The sequence below is a fragment of the Ranitomeya imitator genome, chromosome 1 (assembly GCF_032444005.1).
Source record: "Ranitomeya imitator isolate aRanImi1 chromosome 1, aRanImi1.pri, whole genome shotgun sequence".
Lineage (NCBI taxonomy): Eukaryota > Metazoa > Chordata > Amphibia > Anura > Dendrobatidae > Ranitomeya > Ranitomeya imitator.
In genome coordinates, this window is record NC_091282.1 from 351647174 (window position 1) to 351665491 (window position 18318).

At 43.8% G+C, this 18318-nt stretch overlaps 1 protein-coding gene across 4 annotated transcripts in view; it reads left to right on the forward strand.

Moving 5' to 3' along the window:
* Window positions 1–18318, forward strand: part of MORC2 (MORC family CW-type zinc finger 2) — a 200292-nt gene that overhangs the window by 155851 nt on the left and 26123 nt on the right. For 2 of the 4 annotated variants that reach the window (XM_069760271.1, XM_069760277.1), the window contains exons 21-22: window positions 9580–9738; window positions 13205–13316. In XM_069760271.1, the coding sequence (XP_069616372.1) occupies window positions 9580–9738; window positions 13205–13316 (271 nt within the window). The remainder of the gene's footprint in view (window positions 1–9579; window positions 9739–13204; window positions 13317–18318) is intronic. The other 2 variants (XM_069760281.1, XM_069760286.1) reach the window with 1 other exon arrangement.

The following is an 18318-nucleotide window of genomic DNA, read 5'->3' on the forward strand; positions in this document are numbered from 1 at the left end:
TTTTTTCTGTCCCTTCGTCACTGGGAAAGGATTCGCAGGGGCCTTCCTATCCGAATCCAGATGGAGAATGCCACGGCGGTGGCATATGTCAACCATCAGGGGGGAACTCGGAGCGCCTTGGCCGAGGTATCCAGGATTCTCCTTTGGGCAGAGGCAACGGTTCCGGTGATATCCGCGGTGCAGATCCCCGGCGTGGACAATTGGGCCGCCGACTTCCTCAGCCGCGAGGGTCTCGCGGCAGGGGAATGGTCCTTACGTCCGGAGGTCTTCCATCAGATTTGTCTTCGATGGGGGACTCCGGACGTGGACCTCACGGCGTCTCGAACGAACAGGAAGATTCCGCGGTTCGTCTCCAGGTCTCGCGATCCTCTCGCAGTGGACGTCAACGCTCTGGCCATTCCTTGGTCACAGTTCGGGCTGCCCTACCTGTTCCCACCCCTTCCCTTGCTTCCCAAACTGCTGAAAAAGATCAAAGCAGAAGGGATGCCGGTCATTCTAATCGCCCCGGATTGGCCTTGGACAGCTTGGTTCGCGGAGCTCATCAATCTTCTCGCGGACGCTCCCTGGCGCCTTCCAGTCTGGCCCGATCTGCTGTCTCAGGGTCCGATCTCCCACCCGAATTCTCAGTCGCTCAGTTTATCGGCGTGGCTGATGAGACCGCAGTTCTAAGAGCGTCCGGCCTTTCGGCCCGGGTGATTTTCACCATGATTCAGGCTCGGAAGCCTTCGTCTTCCAGGATCTACTATTGTGCCTGGAAGGCTTACTTCCGTTGGTGCGAGTCCAACCGCGTTTCACCTATGTCCTTTTCCCTGCCTTCCATCTTGGTTTTCCTTCAGGCAGGACTGGATTCGGACCATGCTCTTAGTTCCCTGAAGGGCCAGGTTTCTGTGCTTTCCATCCTTTTTCAAAAGACTTTAGCTTCCAGACCACAGGTTAAGACCTTCCTTCAAGGAGTAGCCCACGCGGTCCCTCCGTACAGGGCCCCTGTGGATTCATGGGATTTAAACCTGGTACTGGACATTCTGAGGGTTCCCCCCTTTGAACTTCTCAGGGAGGTTTCCCTATCAGTTCTGTCTTGAAGGTGGCCTTTCTTGTGGCCATCACTTCTATCCGCCGCGTCTCCGTGTTGGCGGCTCTCTCTTACCGTCCTCCTTTCTTGGTTATCCACCAGGACAAGGTGGTCCTCAGGCCTCCGCCTTCCTTTCTTCCTAAGGTGGTTTCCACATTCCACCTCAACGAGGACATCGTTCTACCTTCCTTTTGTCCAGCTCCGACTCATCTTCTGGAGCGATCGTTGAACAAGCTGGACCTTGTCAGGGCAGTGAAGATCTATCTGGATAGAACGTCCACTTTCCGGAAGACGGATTCTCTTTTCGCCATTCCTGATGGCTCGCGCAGAGACCAGCCGGCTTCTAAGGCGACTATCGCTCGCTGGATCAGAACGGCTATTCTGGAGGCTTACCTGGTCAAGAACAGAGTGCCTCCCTCTGGGATCAAGGCTCGCTCCGCCCGGGCAGTCGGCGCCTCCTGGGCGGTGCACCACAGGGCTTCCGCCCTACAGCTATGTAAAGCGGCAACCTGGTCTTCCATCCACACGTTCGCCAAGTTTTACAAGGTCCATACCTACGCTTCGGCGGACGCCAGCCTAGGCAGAAGGATCTTGCAGCCGGCAGTGGTGAGTCCTCTGACCTGATGGAAGTCTGTTTTTTCCCGCCCTTGGGACTGCTTTGGGACGTCCCATGGTTCCTGTGTCCCCCAATGAGAGGCGATAAAGAAAACAGGATTTTTGGTTGCTTACCGTAAAATCTGTTTCTTGGAGCCTCCATTGGGGGACACAGCTCCCTCCCAATGTTTTTGTTATATGTTCTATGACTGTTCTCACGTTTACAGTTCTCAAGTTTGTGGTTATGGTTTTTCAACCTTGTTGTTTTTCTCCTACTGCTTTCTCACTAACTGAAGAGTATAATGCCAGTCGGTGGGGTGTACACTGCAGAGGAGGAGCTAACTTTTTTATTTGCATAGTGTCAGCCTCCTAGTGGCAGCAGCATACACCCATGGTTCCTGTGTCCCCCAATGGAGGCTCCAAGAAACAGATTTTACGGTAAGCAACCAAAAATCCTGTTTTCTCGCTCCCCTTCCATTGGGGCTAGCAGAGAACCTGTTTCAGAGGACGATTCTGACACGGAATCAGATGTTTGAAAAGACGCTATCCTGGGAAAGTATTTCCTGAGTGCCCTCACAAGTCAAGGAGTGGAGAACCTTGTCCGTACGATGAGCCGGAGCAAGGCACAACGAGGGTTAAACTATGTCCTAATTCAGATGAAAGGAAAAAACGGTCTTAGACAAAGAAAAGGACGGAAACGTCCTCAACACCGCCTTGTCCTGGCGGAAAACCGGAAAAGGAGCTTTGCCAGACAAAGCCGCTAACTCAGAAACCCGCCTGATATCATTGCCACAAGGAAAGCAACTTTTCCAAGATAGGGGAAGCGACGTATCCTGCAGGGGGTTCTAAGGGAGCCTCCTGGAAGGCACCTAGGACCAGATTAAGATCCCAAGTATCCAGTGGCATCTTGTAGAGAGGGACAAGATGCAACACCCCCTGTATGAAGGTCTTAACCCGTGATTTGGAAACTAGTCTTCGGTGGAATGGGAAGGATAGAGCTGAAATTTTGCCTTAAAGAGAAGCTAGTGTCAGACATGAATCAAATCCAGCCTGGAGAAACTGCAAGATGGAAGAAATAGAAATACAAGAGTTGAACATCCACGGATCTTGCACCAAGAGAAAAAAGGCCTTCCAGCCTTACCGAAGGTAAATGCGCATAGATGTAGGTTTTCGCACATAAATCATAGTGGAAGCTACTTATTGCGAGAAAACCAGCCTGGGTTAAAAAAAAAACAGGATTGAATGGTCATTCAGTTGAACTCCAAACGCTGAAGTTCTGGTGAAAGATTGGCCCTTGAAAGAGAATGTCTGGATGGTCTGGTAACCGCTGGGGAGTAGACTAGTTGCACTAGATCAGCGTACAACGCTCTGCGTAGCCAGACTGGTGCGACGAGAATCACTGGTATTCCCTCCACCTTGTTCTTCCCAGATGACCCTTGGGATTAACGCAAACGGCGGAGAAAAATTAATGGAAGCAAAACTGATGCCATGGAAGCACCAGGTCATCGGACCCGAGGGCAATTGGGTCACGGAACTAAGCTAGATAAACCGGGGCTTTGGCGTTTAGCATAGAGTCCATGAGGTCTATATGCAGCGTTACCCAGCATTGCCAAACGTGCTGAAAGGCTTCCAGGGAAAGGGACCAGTGTCCTGAGATCAGGCCCTGGTAGCTGAGGAAAAGTGCGCCCAATTCCCTACCCCTAGAACATGAACTGCGAAAACCAGTAAATGGTTTGTATCGGCCTCTTGCAGAATGTGAACTACGTCAAGCATAGCTCCTGTGCTTCCTGAGCCCTGCTGACGACAGATGTATGCCACAGCCATGGCATTGACCGGTTGGATCCGGAGGGGAGGACTGTAGAGAAGCCAGCGGAAATGCTTAAGGACTAGTCTGATTGCCCGAATCTCGAGAAAATTGATCAGGAGACCTGATTACCAAAGGTACAAGCGTCCCTGTGCTGTGTGGTGGAGGGAGATCACACTCCAACCTAGGAGACTGGAGTCGGAGGTCAACACCTGCGAGGGATCAGGAAGAAGTACTTTACCCGAATCAATGAGGACAACAATTTTCACTGCCTCAGAGACCGCCTGATCCGGAGAGACTGGCGAAAAAAGGCTGTCCAGAGAGGACGGATATCTGTCCCACGCTGGTAGCAATGCCTGCTGCAGAGGACGGAGATATAGATGAGCGAACGGTACTGACTGGATTGTCAGCACCATTTTTCCCAGGACCTGCGTTCCAAACTGCAGGGAAAGAAAACGGCCGAGGGGAAGCTTCCGAGCTTCCTGGTTAAGTGTGGAAATCTTTCTTGAAGGGGGAATTATCAACCCTCGGGAAGCGTCCAGGCCTAAAAACAAGGATCCTCTGGGATGGGCCTGGAAAGGACTTGCTCAGGTTCACTAACCAACCTAGACGAATGAGCGTGTCCACGGTGATGCTGACACTCTCTGTGCAGGCTTGAAGGGACGATCCCTTGATAAGGAGGTAGTCTAGGTAGGGCAGAATCACCACGCCCCGAGAGTGCAGTATAGAAATAACGACTGCCATGACCTTGGAGAACAGCCTGGGAGCCGTGGCGAGGCCAAAGGGTAAAGCCGTGAACTGAAAGTGGTTATCTCCGATGGCGAATCGGAGACATCCTTGGGAACTTGTTTGTTCCTAATCCAGATTTCATCTGAAAGTGACTTTGCTGCTTTCAGTTAGATCCAGTTGTGTTGTCATCTTTATACCTTATTACATGTCCAATGGTGGCAGTAGCATGATGCTGAGGAAAAAGGCCACTTACAGCTGATTTACAGATCCAGAAATCGATTGAAACGGTCTGGAGGACAATTCAGATTCTCACTATTACAAGAAAAAATAATTTAGGTAACACATTCATGAAAAGGAAAGAAGTTGTCCATTAATAGATTAAATAGCTTGGTTGCTCTGACAAACCAAGAAGTTTCATATTGTTTGAAATGTTATAATAACACTTTCTAATATATGTAGTTGGCATTCTTTTTCCATCCTGGCCTAAGTTTAAATCAAAGGGACCGATGATAAAACAGAAGGGGGCTGTAAAAGGAAATTAACAGTAAAATCTACTGTAGTGTAAAAAAAAAAAAAAAAATACTTCCCATAATAATCTGCTCTGCAATGCAGTGCTGCTGTTCAAATATCCTCTGCCAGACTTGAAACGATGACTTCCTGATCCTGCAGCCAATCAGTGACCAATCAGGTGGTCCTCAGATATCCCTGTGAATGATGATGGTTCAAGCCAATTAAAGAAGCACTGGCATCTACATAATTTTTATTATGATTATTATTATTATTATACGTGTGTGTACTTATGTAATGCAGTGTGTATTAATAGTCACCTACTGCAGCTCTTCGGTGTCCAGCGCTGTTCTTCTCTTGGTAGTATATAGATATTTTTGCAGGAGGCTGAAAGGGAAGGGAGAGAAATCAAGAGCGCTATCTAAGTGCAGTAAATGACATATAAATAGTAGGGGTATACATATGTGCTCACCTGTGGAGGTTGTGCAGGATAGGCACAACGCTATATTAAATCTTAATAACATGTAGGGATCCAACCTCGTGGCATTCTGCCCTTCTGATTTGTGTGGAATTGACTTGGTCCGGTTTCATTCACGACTCCAAAGGGAAATAAAGGAAATGAAAATTCGGAGGCGCTTCCCTCTTCTGGTGGGGATTCTAAACAAACGTCAGATGTATTACATACCTCTGGGTAATGTTCAGATTAGTGATGACACTTTTGTTGGTGGAATTGAATTCATTTAAAAATCCATAGAGATTTTTTTCATGCTGTTAACAGAAAATAGCATGAAAAACCTTGAAAAATAATTAAAAACACAATGCGATTCTGCTCTAAAAGAGCCTTCCTCAAGTGTAGAACACAAAATTACCTATGTGGAGTTGGATATAGACATCCCCATCAGTTGTGGGTGCGGTTTCAACATTCAAAGCTTGCGGGTGTTTCTCTTTACTTGAAATGGATATCCAACAAACTCTCCTGCAAAAGATACACACATAAAGGATATCCAACAAACTCTCCTGCAAAAGATACACACATTAAATTTAACTTGCATAGAAGGAACTCTTTAAAGGCTTCATCATTCTTTAGGTGTACCTTATAAATGATATTGAAAATTTTTCGATACCTAATAATTAACCATTTATATGCATGTCAAAATTCTTATTTCTTTTGCTCCACATTACTATCAGCATATATCTCTCATTATTTGTATATTAATTTGTAGATTTTTGTAGTCCCCAAGACCAAAGCAATTCAGTAGTTGAACCATAGTGTAAATAGGGTGGCGAGGGTGTAAGTTTTTTTTTTTTTTAGCACTGGCTGTCCGAGTCAAGCGCCGTGATAAGCCTCCGCTACATTCAGAGCCATTATCGTCTATCTGCAGCGCACTGCAGTAGGGGCGACCTAGATCAGTTTGGACTATGAAACCTGGGAGAGCGCAGTTGGCACAAAACTCCCCTCTGTGCAGTAACCTCTGGAAACCACTTTTTTTTTTTTTTTTTTAAATAAAAAAAGTGAAAATGTAAACATCCCATTACCTTTTATATTTATAGATCTAGGAGGGGTCTATCTGTGAAATATATTTGTTCCTGTGATTACCTTGTTAAGAGTATTCAATTCACAAAATAGAGAAGAAATGTAACACCCAAATTACAATGAAGTGTTTCATTCAGACCATCCGGATAAAGGGTCCCACGTTTATAAATCCAATATGACTCTCTGCCATTGAGAGTGGATTTTCTATTTCTTGTTGTAATGGGTATTTGTTCTAAGGGGTAACCTTGATATTATCAAAATCTTTATGATGTGCAATGGTGAGATGTTTTGATAAGCTTAGTTTAAAAATAAAAAAAACCTTTAGGGTATGTGCACAGGTTGCGGATTTTGCTGCGGATCCGCAGCGGTTTTGACGCTGCAGATTCGCAGCTGTTTTCTGTGAGTTTAGAGTACCATGTAAACCCATGGAAAACAAAATCCACAGTGCACATGCTGTGGAGAATACAGCGCGGAAACGCTGCGTTTATTCCGCAGCATGTTCATTCTTTGTGCGGATTCCGCAGCGGTTTACCTCTATTCCATTATAGGAATCCGCAGGTGTAAAACTCCAAGTGGAATCCGCACAAAAAATGCATAAAATCCACAGGTAAAGCGCAGTGCTTTTTACCTGTGGATTTCTCAAAACAGGTGCTGAAAAACCCGCAGAGGTTCCATCTATGTGTACACATACCCAATACATTGTGTTTGTGGCCGTTCATGTAAGTTCTGGGTCATGTGACTGACGTATTGAAGCCCACAAATACATGTGACCACATACACAATGAAATCTGAGTTGCATGAGAGCGCTGTGTGTGTGTGTGTGTGTGTGTGTGAGTACGGCTTTGGAATTTTGTGAAGAAATGTGTTTGGTCCCACAATTTATTACCCTACAGCAGGAGCATCTCTTATTTCCACACTGAGCACCCACTTTTGTACAATCTATAGGGGAAAGAAATACAAGCAAAGAAAAAGCAAGGAGATACCAACCAAATAGGTGTCTAAGTTATTTTTGATCGTTTCAGCTCTGCGGAAAAAATACCCCGGATTATTTGATTGCCCCTGTTGTATGTGGTGATAAAACTATATTTCCATTTGTTTTACTCTTCTGTTATGTTTTTGGTTATGTTTTTTTCTCCAAACAGTCGCTTTGCGAAAGGGATATATTTTTTTGATAGGCTGTGTCTATTAAGGAATCGGTATCTTTTGTCTCTAAATCTGGAAACTACAATTTTCAAATTTTCCATATAATCAGAAGTAGATATGTAGTTTCGTCTTATACATCGAAATTGACTGGAGGGGGGATGTTACACATCCATTTTGGGTGGTGATCGCTGTAAAAATCAAGATATCCATTTGTGTCCACTGCCTTGAAGTGGGTTTTACTAATAATGGTCTGATTGTCGTTTGAAATCTCAAGATCTAAGAACACAATCTTCTTCTTTTACATATTGAAGGTAAAAGAGCGTCCCCAAGTGTTTTGGTTTAACTCTTGTGTGAATGATTCTGCCTCTTGCATATCTCCGCTCCATATGATGAACAGGTCATCTATGTAGCGTCCGTAATATTGAATGTCTATCGAATTTTAGAGATGTTTATGGTGATAGGGATTCAAAACACCCCATGAATAGATTTGCAAAAGCTTGGGGTGACCCGAGTCCCCATGGCAGTGCCAAACTGCTGTATATATAGAGATCTCTCTGAAAAGAAAACAGATTGTGCTCTAATACAAATTTCAAACCCCTCAGGAGAAAAGATTTTTTTTTTTTTCGGATCTCCTGTCCGGATCTTCTGTTAGGAAGTGATCTACCGCCTCCATCCCCAATTTATGTTCGATATTTGAGTATAATACGGCCACCTCGAGTGTTAAAAATAAAAAATTCTCCTTCCAGGTTATGTTCCTCAATTCCAAGAGAAGTTGAGCTAAATCTCTTAGGTAAGGTGGTAACTTTGTGACATATTTTTGTAAGAAAAGGTCTGTATAATGGAACAAGGAACTTATGAGAGACCCAATCGCCTGGTATGATGTGTCTACCTGGGGTTTTGTTTTAGTCCTTGTGTATTTTAGGTAAATGATAGAAAAACACTTGATTGGGACTTGAATTGATAAGGAAGCATTTTTCTTTTTTGTTTAATATTTCTGAACTATAGGCTTCATTTATCATAGAATTCTATTCCTTTAGGAATGGTTCTGCTGGGCCAGTGTTACTTTTTTTAATATTTTGTACGCCTCTAGAATAGTCCTCCCTATTTTGTATTAACATTCTCCCCCTCCCCCCCCATCCTTCCTTTATCTGCCTGTCGTATAATAATGTGGTCATTCTTTGGAGTTGCTTCAGCGCTAACATTTCTTCTCCTCTTCTTAGTGACGTCACCCCTCTGCAGACTACCGAGTGCTAGCCAATGTTTTGTCGGAAAGCTCTGGGTGCAGTGTTATACTATGGCGCAGTGCAGATCTGTGAATTTCTTTTTTTCTCTGCCAATTCGGTATGATGAAACTACTGCGGCATTCTACGAGTGACTAAGTTCAGATCACACTCACCCATACAAGTCTATGAGTGCGTGTGCAACATACGACTTTATTCAGATGTCATCAGAGTACAGTTCCACATGTGCAGATACAGACCATGGAGAAATTAAGTTCTCAGTCTTCTGTGCACCTGTGCTTTGTTTCTCCCATGGGAGAATCAATGGCCTCGTGAGTCTAGTCTCAGGTTGTGCTCTGCATGACCCAGAAGTGGATTTTATAATGTAAGTCTATGGAACATAGATTGAGGCTCCATAGGTTTTCATTCTAAGAGAGACTTCCTACTCATGTTTAGAGGGAGCCGGCTAGTCAGAATTGCTGTGACGTCACTAAGAAGTGATGCAGAATGGCGCTGAACACTGCAGAGAGCGGCAGTAAATGAGTAAATTCATACTCTTACACTCACTACATTACATAATAATAATAATCTTTATTTTTATATAGTGCTAACATATTCCGCAGCGCTTTACAGTTTGCACACATTATCATCACTGTCCCCGATTGGGCTCACAATCTAGAATTCCTATCAGTATGTCTTTGGAATGTGGGAGGAAACCGGAGTGCCCGGAGGAAACCCACGCAAACACGGAGAGAACATACAAACTCTTTGCAGATGGTGTCCTGGGTGGGAATAGAACCCAGGACCCCAGCGCTGCAAGGCTGTAGTGCTAACCACTGCGCCACCGTGCTGCCCATGTACCCACATTTAATAAAAAATAGAGATTGGAGCAATCCTTTCATAAGACCTTATCGCCGAAAGCAAATTTTCCTTTTATCTTGCCATGTTTTGATTATTGTTGGTTTGGCTCCAAATTCAGATTAGTGTGAGAAAGAGAAGTGCACCACTGATAGTAGAGGATGATGATGATGATGAGGAAGAGGAGGAGCCAGTCAGTTCCAGGAAGCCTGAAAAGGCTAAACGAGGAAAGCTAGTGGTCGTGAAACGTGAGAAAAAAGAGCTGAATGAAGAAGTTAAGGTAATAAACAGTAATCTTTACTTTTCTCAGTTACCTGCATTATTATTCTAAGTTTTTGGATTGCTGTAGTCACTAAATATTAAAATTTGGTAGGTCTAACATATGTTATGGACCTGATCTAGACCAAAATTTGAAAATGTTCAGTACAGATTTGTCTCCGATTTTACTTGTAGCAAGTCTTCCATGCATATGCTACAGAAACAAATCTATTCACATGTACAGAAGTGTTTAAAATAATAGCAGTGTGTTCAAAACATGAGTTAATCATAAAATCTTCATATACTAGATTTTATTTTCTTGCATTAGGAACATTGCACACTGTTTTCTAATTCAAACCAAGAAGAGAAATGTATATAATTTTTATCTACTTTACAGAAAAAAAACAAACATTGGTTTGTTCTAAATAGTAGCAGTGTCTGCATTTGTCTTTACAAACTCACAATATGTACTATTTTTTGGAGGATTTAACGTTCCTGTGAATCACTAACCTAATATTTAGTACCCACAGTTTTTTAGAACTGCTTCACATCCATGTTGCATAGAGTCAACCAACTTCTGGCATCTGTCAACTATTATTCCATCCCAGGATTCTTCGACTATATCCCACAATTTTTCTCCATTTCTCTTCTTGCTAAGAGATTAGCTTCACACAGTAACTGTCACAGTTGCTGAACAAACAGAGGGCACCACCATAGAATAATATAGGGATCTACATGTTACATAGTGCAAAAAGATAAAATTTGGATCAAGAAAAGCGCAATATGAAATGACAGTAATCACCTAGTATACATAACAAAAATACTTTAAAAAGAAGCCAAACAAAAACATTAAAAACAATTAAAAAGCATAATACAATATGTTGTTAGTACACCAGACTGTAGCAAGAGAATGTTTAGGTCAAATCCTAGATCTGTTGGTAACATGAGTCACAAACAAATGCAGACAAAATATAGCAACATTTCAACCAGCTAGGCAGAAGAAGTGAAAATCACAGAGATGCAGGCAAAAGTGTCCAAGACATATTATCTTTTAAATGCAACAAAAGAGGAAATATTGCCCTGATGGATGGTATAATAAAGTGCATGTACACAATAAAGTGCAAGTGCAAACCATCAAGTGTACTGGATATAATGCAAATCAAATTATCCCAGATAGAACCACATAGTCACCTGTCCTATCCTATGCTGCATAAAAATAGTGAAGATGAGAACCAACATAAGAAAATCATATGTGACACATACCAAAGGCAGAACATGAAGGAATAACCCCAGCCCCACCTATATCGCCACTCAAAAAGGTGGCTTCATCAGGGTAGGTATTGTAGGCTTGAAAACCTGTTTGAGAATATATATGAGGTTAATTGCCACATACGATCCAGCTGGGTGAAAGATCTTATTTGGTAATTAACGTCTTATATATTTTCTCAAACAGACCTTCAAGCCTACAATACCTCTCCTGATGAAGCCACCTTTTTACAAGTGGGGTTGGGGTTATTCTTTCATGTTCTGCCTTTAGTTTGGGTCAGGTATGACTTTATATTGGTTCTCATCTTCACTATTGTTATGCCAGCAGCATAGGATAGGAAAGGTGACTATGTGGTTCTATCTGGGATAGTTTGATTTGCATTATATCCAGTACACTTGATGGTTTGCGCTTGCACTTTATTGTTTACATGCACTTTATTATACCATCCGCTAGGGGGATATTTCCTATTTTGTAGCATTTTAATTTGGCATGGATACTTTTGCCTGCATCTCTGTGATTTTCACTTCTACCTAGCTGGCTGAAATTTTGTCTGCATTTTTTTTGTCACTCATGTTTCCAAAAGATCTAGGATTTGACCTATAACACTATCTTGCTATGTACTAACAGCATATTGTACTCTGCTTTTTAATTGTTTTTAATGTTCTTGTTTGGCTTGTTAAAGTATTTTTGTTATGTACACTAGGTGATCACTTTTCATTTCATATTGCTATTTTCTCTTTTTACTGTCACAGTACTCTCAGGTAACTTGAGACTGTCTTTGATCATCCTGGAGCTGATCATTGGCTGAGCCTTTGCCATTCTAGCTATTCTTCCATCCATTCGAATGGTAGTCTTCCATTTTCTTACATGTCGCTCTGGTTTGGCTTTCCATTTTAAAGCATTGTAGATCGTTTTAACTGAACAGCCTATCATTGCCTGCACTTCTTTATAAGTTTTACCCTCTACCGTCAACTTTTTAATCGAAGTACGTTGTTATTCTGAACGATGCCTCAAACGACCCATATTTCTCAGGCTTTCTAGGAGAAATGCATGCACAACATGGCCTGGCATGCACGACATGTCCCTTAAATGGCATCTGTTAGCAGGATTGTGCACAGAAACCCACAGACAGTGTCAAGTCGGCGCCATTATACTGATTACAGTGACTCCTGGGTTGATGAAATCCGTCTTGCGGTTGTTATTTAATCTTTGTTTTCAGTTTTGTGTTAATGATATGCTCGTCCTTCGGGGCTGATGGTAGTATGGCCGATAGCGCCACTGGCATTTGCGCAGTATCAGCTATCTTGGAGGAGGAATTTTTTTTCCCCTAGCAAGATGGCGCCGCCTGCGCAGTAGCAGCTATCGGATCACAGATAGCTGTTAATGCGCATGTCAGAAGCCATACAGATGAATACCTAATCAGAGCACCACATGAAGACCCCCTCACAACCCCTCACAAGCTGCCCCGGAGCACAACAATATCATTAACTCAGAACTGAAAATAAAGATTAAACAACCACAAGACTGATTTCTTCAACCCAACTATCATTTTACTCAGTATAACGGTGCCATCTGACAGTGTCTGCAGGTTAGGCCGGAGTCACACGACAGCGAGCTACGGCTGAGTCTCGCAGGTTAAAACCAAGCTCTGGCACCGACACTCCGGAGCGGAGCGTGCGGCTCCATGTATTGCTATGCGGCCACAAGCTTGGCCGGCAGCGCTTTGGACGGGGCGGGTGTCCGCTGCGCCCAAAGCGCTCAGAATACGCCACGTGGAAACATAGCCTAAGTTGCCACTCTGAATAGAATCAACTCTCCTCTCGCAGTTGGTCCCTCCTAGAGTAGAATGTTACCAGATTGAGCTTTTGAATCTGTTGAACTGAAAGAAAACCTATTATACTGAGGTAAGTCATTAGATTTGCTAATTACAGGTATTTGAGGAAAAATCTGATTCCCTCGTCTGCTCTTTATGTTTACTTATGAATTAGAATGTGAAATGCGTTCGTTCTATTTCTGATGTAAAAAAAAGTCCAATCATTTAAATTGTATTACTGTAATAACCAATAGGCTCAGATTGGGGCTTAAAATACAAATATGTCAGAATCCAGTTGTAATATGCATTCATACTGAAAAGAAGAAATTATTAGAGGACTTAGTCTGGAAGATGAATATTATTTATATATGTTGATATTTGTATGAAATTTTCCATTTTCTTGAGCAGGATCAACATGCATTTTCTGACTCTCATTCCGACTCAAATTTGTCATTGCAATCATTGCAGCGGGACAGCCCAGAGATAGATGACAATGTATCCGCTAAAGCAGCACAAAAAGGTAACTGATGTGAACTTAAATGTAGGCTTTAGAGATTTGTCAGTCTGTTTTGTTTTAAAAAAATAAACTGCGGAATTATTAGGTAAGCTAATATTTTGATGATATTTTTATGTACAGTATTTTCTGGTGTATAAGACGACTGGGCGTATAAGATGACCCCCAACTTTTCCATATAAAATATGGAATTTGGGATATACCCCCCGTATAAGACGGGGGTCATCTTATACGCCCAGTCATTTTATACGGCGTGTGGTTCCCAGGGTCTGGACAAGAGGGGACTCTCCTTCAGGCCCTGGGATCCATATTCATGTAAAAAATAAAGAATAAAAATAAATATGGATATACTCACCCCTCTGACGGACCCTGGCTCTCAGCACTGCTATCGTCTGCCTCCGTTCCTAAGGATGCAGTGAGTGAAGGACCTTCGATGACGTCGCGGTCAGGTGACCGGTCACGTGACCGCTCATGTGACCGCGATGTCATCGAAGGTCCTTCACTCACTGCATTCTTAGGAACGGAGGCAAACGCTTGCACCGCTGAGAGCCAGGGTCCGTCGGAGGGGTGAGTATATCCATATTTTTTATTTTTATTCTTTTTTACATGAATATGGATCCCAGGGCTTGAAAGAGAGTCTCCTCTCCTTCAGACCCTGGGAACATCCAGGATCGCTCTCTGCACACGCCGTACCCGGCGTATAAGACGACCCCTGACTTTTGGGACAATTTTTAGGGGTTAAAAAGTCGTCTTGTACGCTGGAAAATACGGTATATTTTCCATCTCCAAGCTGTATGAATGTGAATACTAATCGGTTTAAAGCATATTAGGTGATGTGTATGATCTGCTGTCAACTCGACACAGTACTTCAAGCTTAAGCCTACAACTGTTGTATGCTCCACACTTAATGTTGAACTCAGCCCTTGTACATATGGGGTCTCCATTTTATGGGTTTCTGTTTTTGCACAATTGTTAGGCAAGCGAGTATATTGACCATAACATCATAATTTTTATGCAGATTTTCCTACTCCATGCTGTATAAACTTTAATGCTTATTGGATGAAGCATATCAGGTGATGTGTGTTTGTATAATGAGTGAGTGTGTTGCCTAAAGATATGAACATCCTTTATGAATGTGTACAGAATTATTAGGCAGCTTGTTTTCCTCAGAAAAATGGGCCAAAAAAAGAGAATCTATTATCTTAACCCAATATCTTGGCAATTTCAAGAGTGCTGCATTCCTCTAACAATTGTAACAATGGTTGACTTCAGTCAGTTAAATCTCTGTTCTCTATAGCTTCATTTGAGGACACGCGGGACATAATGGGTGTATTCTGCTGACGCTAGGCAGGAAAAAATTTGCTCCTCCTCAGCTGGCTACACCCACCAACTGGAAACGAGCTAGTCAGTTCTTGCTTAGTGTTCAAAGGAGGCAGACACGGGTTGTTGTTGTTTTGTGTGTGTGTGTGTGTGTGTTTTTAGTTATGATTTTCCTTTTACTTTCAAATACATCTTGTGACTACTCGACAGGGTGTAATTGCTCACCCTGTCATCTAGAGACTCAGAGAACAGTGTGGTCTGATCCACATCGTACCCTCTCTACCAGGTAGGACCCTATCCCCCTAACTCATTGAGTATTTGGGGCATCCGCATAGAGGGATTGATCCTTGCCAACTATCTCCGGCTTAGTCGTCCACCATAACGAAACGTGTGCAAAGAGGGTAGACGTACCCTTTACCAGTGACTCCCACAAGGAGATTCTGATGAACTTCTTCCGTGATGGGAAGGAGTTGGGATGCCAGATGACAGCACAGAGGTATTCAGGTACTTTCATCTCCAGACGGAAATGCACTGTATTTCACGCAAAATTCTCCGTCCAGCATTGCAGGCAGTGGGGGCTCCGGGCCTTGAAGACTTCAGCAGGTTTCCACAGGACCGCATTTTTTCTTTTTTAAACCTCGTCCCAAGGTTCCTCCAGCTGATAACTGTCAAAATTTGGTAACTGGCTTCGATGTCTACTTCTGTTAGGCCATGGCTCCCGCCTGCCAATAACTTGCACAGGCTTTTCTTCTGCTCTTCTTCCCCGGCCCGCCTCCAGTGCAGCTGCTGGTATCTGTCGTTTTTCTTCCATGCCTAGCCAGCTTCAGTTGCACATTTTCAACTCCTCCTCTTTATTCTGGTGTCATTTGTCCATACTCTTCATTAGTTCCTCGTATCAAGTTTTGCGGTCTTTTTTTCCTCATTTGATTCTGAGCCTCTTCAGGAACGGGTAGGCTCTGCAACTATATATGCTCTAATGCTTCCGCTCAGCAGCCTCACACCTGAAACTCTTTTTACTTATATGTCTAGCATTAGGGCTTCTCGTTCTCCTCCTGCTTTGCCTGTAATCCTACACTTTGCCTCTTTGTCCTGTAAAAAGAAACTACCTGCAGGTCAACAGATGGCACTCTGCTCAGACTGTGGTAACCCTACAATGCTGGCCCAACAGGAGCCTCTCACTGCCATGAGGATAGCGCACCCTCTCCCTCCGAGAGGGCTGCAGCCTTATCTCAATCGGTCATGACCTTATCAAAGTATCAGAATCCATAGTCTTGGTGATAGAGCGTCCACCCATGCAAACAGCTGCCTGCGGTGTACCGATCACTCCTGGAGTCTGAGTCACCTGCGAATCCACTCAACTATAGCAGGGCAAATAGGAGATACAAAAAGCGAACACATACAACCTCATCCTCCAAGTCTTTGCCTCCTTTCATCTCCTCTATGATGGCATCCCTTGCCTGAGCTTCTTCCCCCGGTCGTCAGAACATCAACTCTGAACTCTGAACATCAAGGATGAGGATCCTATGCATACAGAGCAGTCTGTATCATTCAAAAAGGCGAAAGTCCCTCCTCGGGCATTTTCAAACCACAAGGAGTTTGAGATATTCACGACGGAATGGGAACTCCCAGAGAGAAATGTTATGTTCTATATTCCTTTGATTCTGACCTTCTTAAACTCTGGTTAGACTTTCTGGGGGTAGATACCCATGTGTCTCGTTTATCCTCTAGCATGACCCTTTTCCTCCGTGACTGAGCCTCTCTCAAGGACCCCACTGACATGCATGTTAAGCCTTTGGCCAAACCTATTTTTGAGGCTTCTGGGACAGCACTCTGCCCATCCTTTGCTGCCACCTGGGTGTCAAAGGTGATCTCCACCTGGTCTAAACTACTCCATCACGGTATACTCTCTTGGCCCTCCTGAGATGAATATGCCGATCTGATAGATCAGATTTCCCTTGCAGGAAAATAGCTTTCCTCTGCTTCTCTCAATGCTGTCAAATTTGCTTCACAGATTGAGTGTGGAACACAGAATCTGCCTTTAAAAAGTCCTTCACCAGCCTTCCATTTCAAGGCATGTACCTTTTTTGTGGCTTAGCTGGATCTGATAATTTCTGATGCTACAGAGGGAAAGTGCACTTCGCTCCCTCAGCAAAAGCCGAGATGTCCACTGTCCAGACTGTGTGCCCCATATTTTCATTCCTTCAGTTTCCCTATTCCGGAGGTCTTCTCCATCAGGAAAGGTCTTGCCCTGCACGGCAAGAGAGGAAAAAGGCCCTCTTTCAAACCAGCCCCTTCCTGGCATTCCCACGGTCCTCAACACAGGTCTTCCTGAACCAGATCCAATAGGTTCTCCGCACCATCAGCCACAGCCTCCTGGAGTTTATTCTAGGGTAGGTGGCAGTCTACTTCTTTTCCAGGATGCTTGGCTCTCAGTGATTGACTCCTTGGTCACAGAGGTAATTTCCTACTGCTACAAATTAAAATTTCCTTCTCTCTCCTGATTCCGTTTTTTCATGCCTCGACCACCAAAGAAAAACTCCCTTCTGTTTTTTCAAGGCCATCACATGCCTGCACCAATCAGGCATCATCGTTCCTATTCCTGTGACAGAACGTTTTTCAGGTTTCTATTCCAACCTATTTGTAGTTCCAACGAAGGATGGTTCTGTCCATCCTATTCTGGATCTAAAATGACTGAACTAGCGTGTCTGCCTTTGTCACTTCAGGGTGGAATCTCTCAGCTTGGTGATGAAACCTGGGTATTTACTATGCTCGGTTGACATCCAGGATGTTTACCTTCACTTTCCTATTTTTCCAGATCACCATATTCCTCGGAGTTGTGGTTTAGGACTCCCATTACCAGTTTATGGCCCTTCCCTTCAGCCTAGCCACCGCTCCCAGGGTCTTAACGAAGGCTATGTTCTCAGTCATGGCTATGTTCTCAGTCGTGGCTATATTCCACATCAAAGGGATTATATCCATTCCTTATCTTGACGACACTCTGATCAAGGCACCATCTTACAAGGACTGTTGCGGGAGCAAACCCCTTAACCTCGATGCCTTGTCCTGTCTCGGCTGGATCATCAACAGATCGAAGTTGTTTATAATCCTGGCCCAACACCTAGTATTCCTAGGCATGGCTTGCAAAACAATTTGCACAATGTATTTTTGTTCCCAAGGAAAAGGTATCTGCCCTTCTCGGGATTCGGTCATCTCTTTGCTCTCCCCAGCCCTGCATGAGCATGTTGAGCAAGATGGTGGCGACAATGGGAGCAGTTCCATTTTCTCAGTTCCACATCCGTCCTCTTCCGCTGACCCTTCTCTCATATTGGAACAGGTTGATCACATCCCTGGATCGGCCTATTGGTTTTCCCCCCTTGGAAAAGACAATCCCTGCCTTGGTGGAGTTCTGTCATGAGATATTTTCTGCTGATCTAGTGGAAGGTTGTGACGACCGATGCCAGTCATCTGGTTTGGGGTGCTGTCTTCCAGAATCTCAGAATCTCACAGCCCAGAGCTGCTGAAAGGACCAGGAATCCACTGTTCCTGTCAGCCTTAAGGAAATCTGAGCCATTTATCTGGCCCTTCTTCATTGCCAGGACTTCAATGCGACAATGCCACAGTCGTAGCATACATCAGCCACTCAGGAACCCTGAGATTTTTAAACATTTTATTCCCTTCTTCGCTTTCC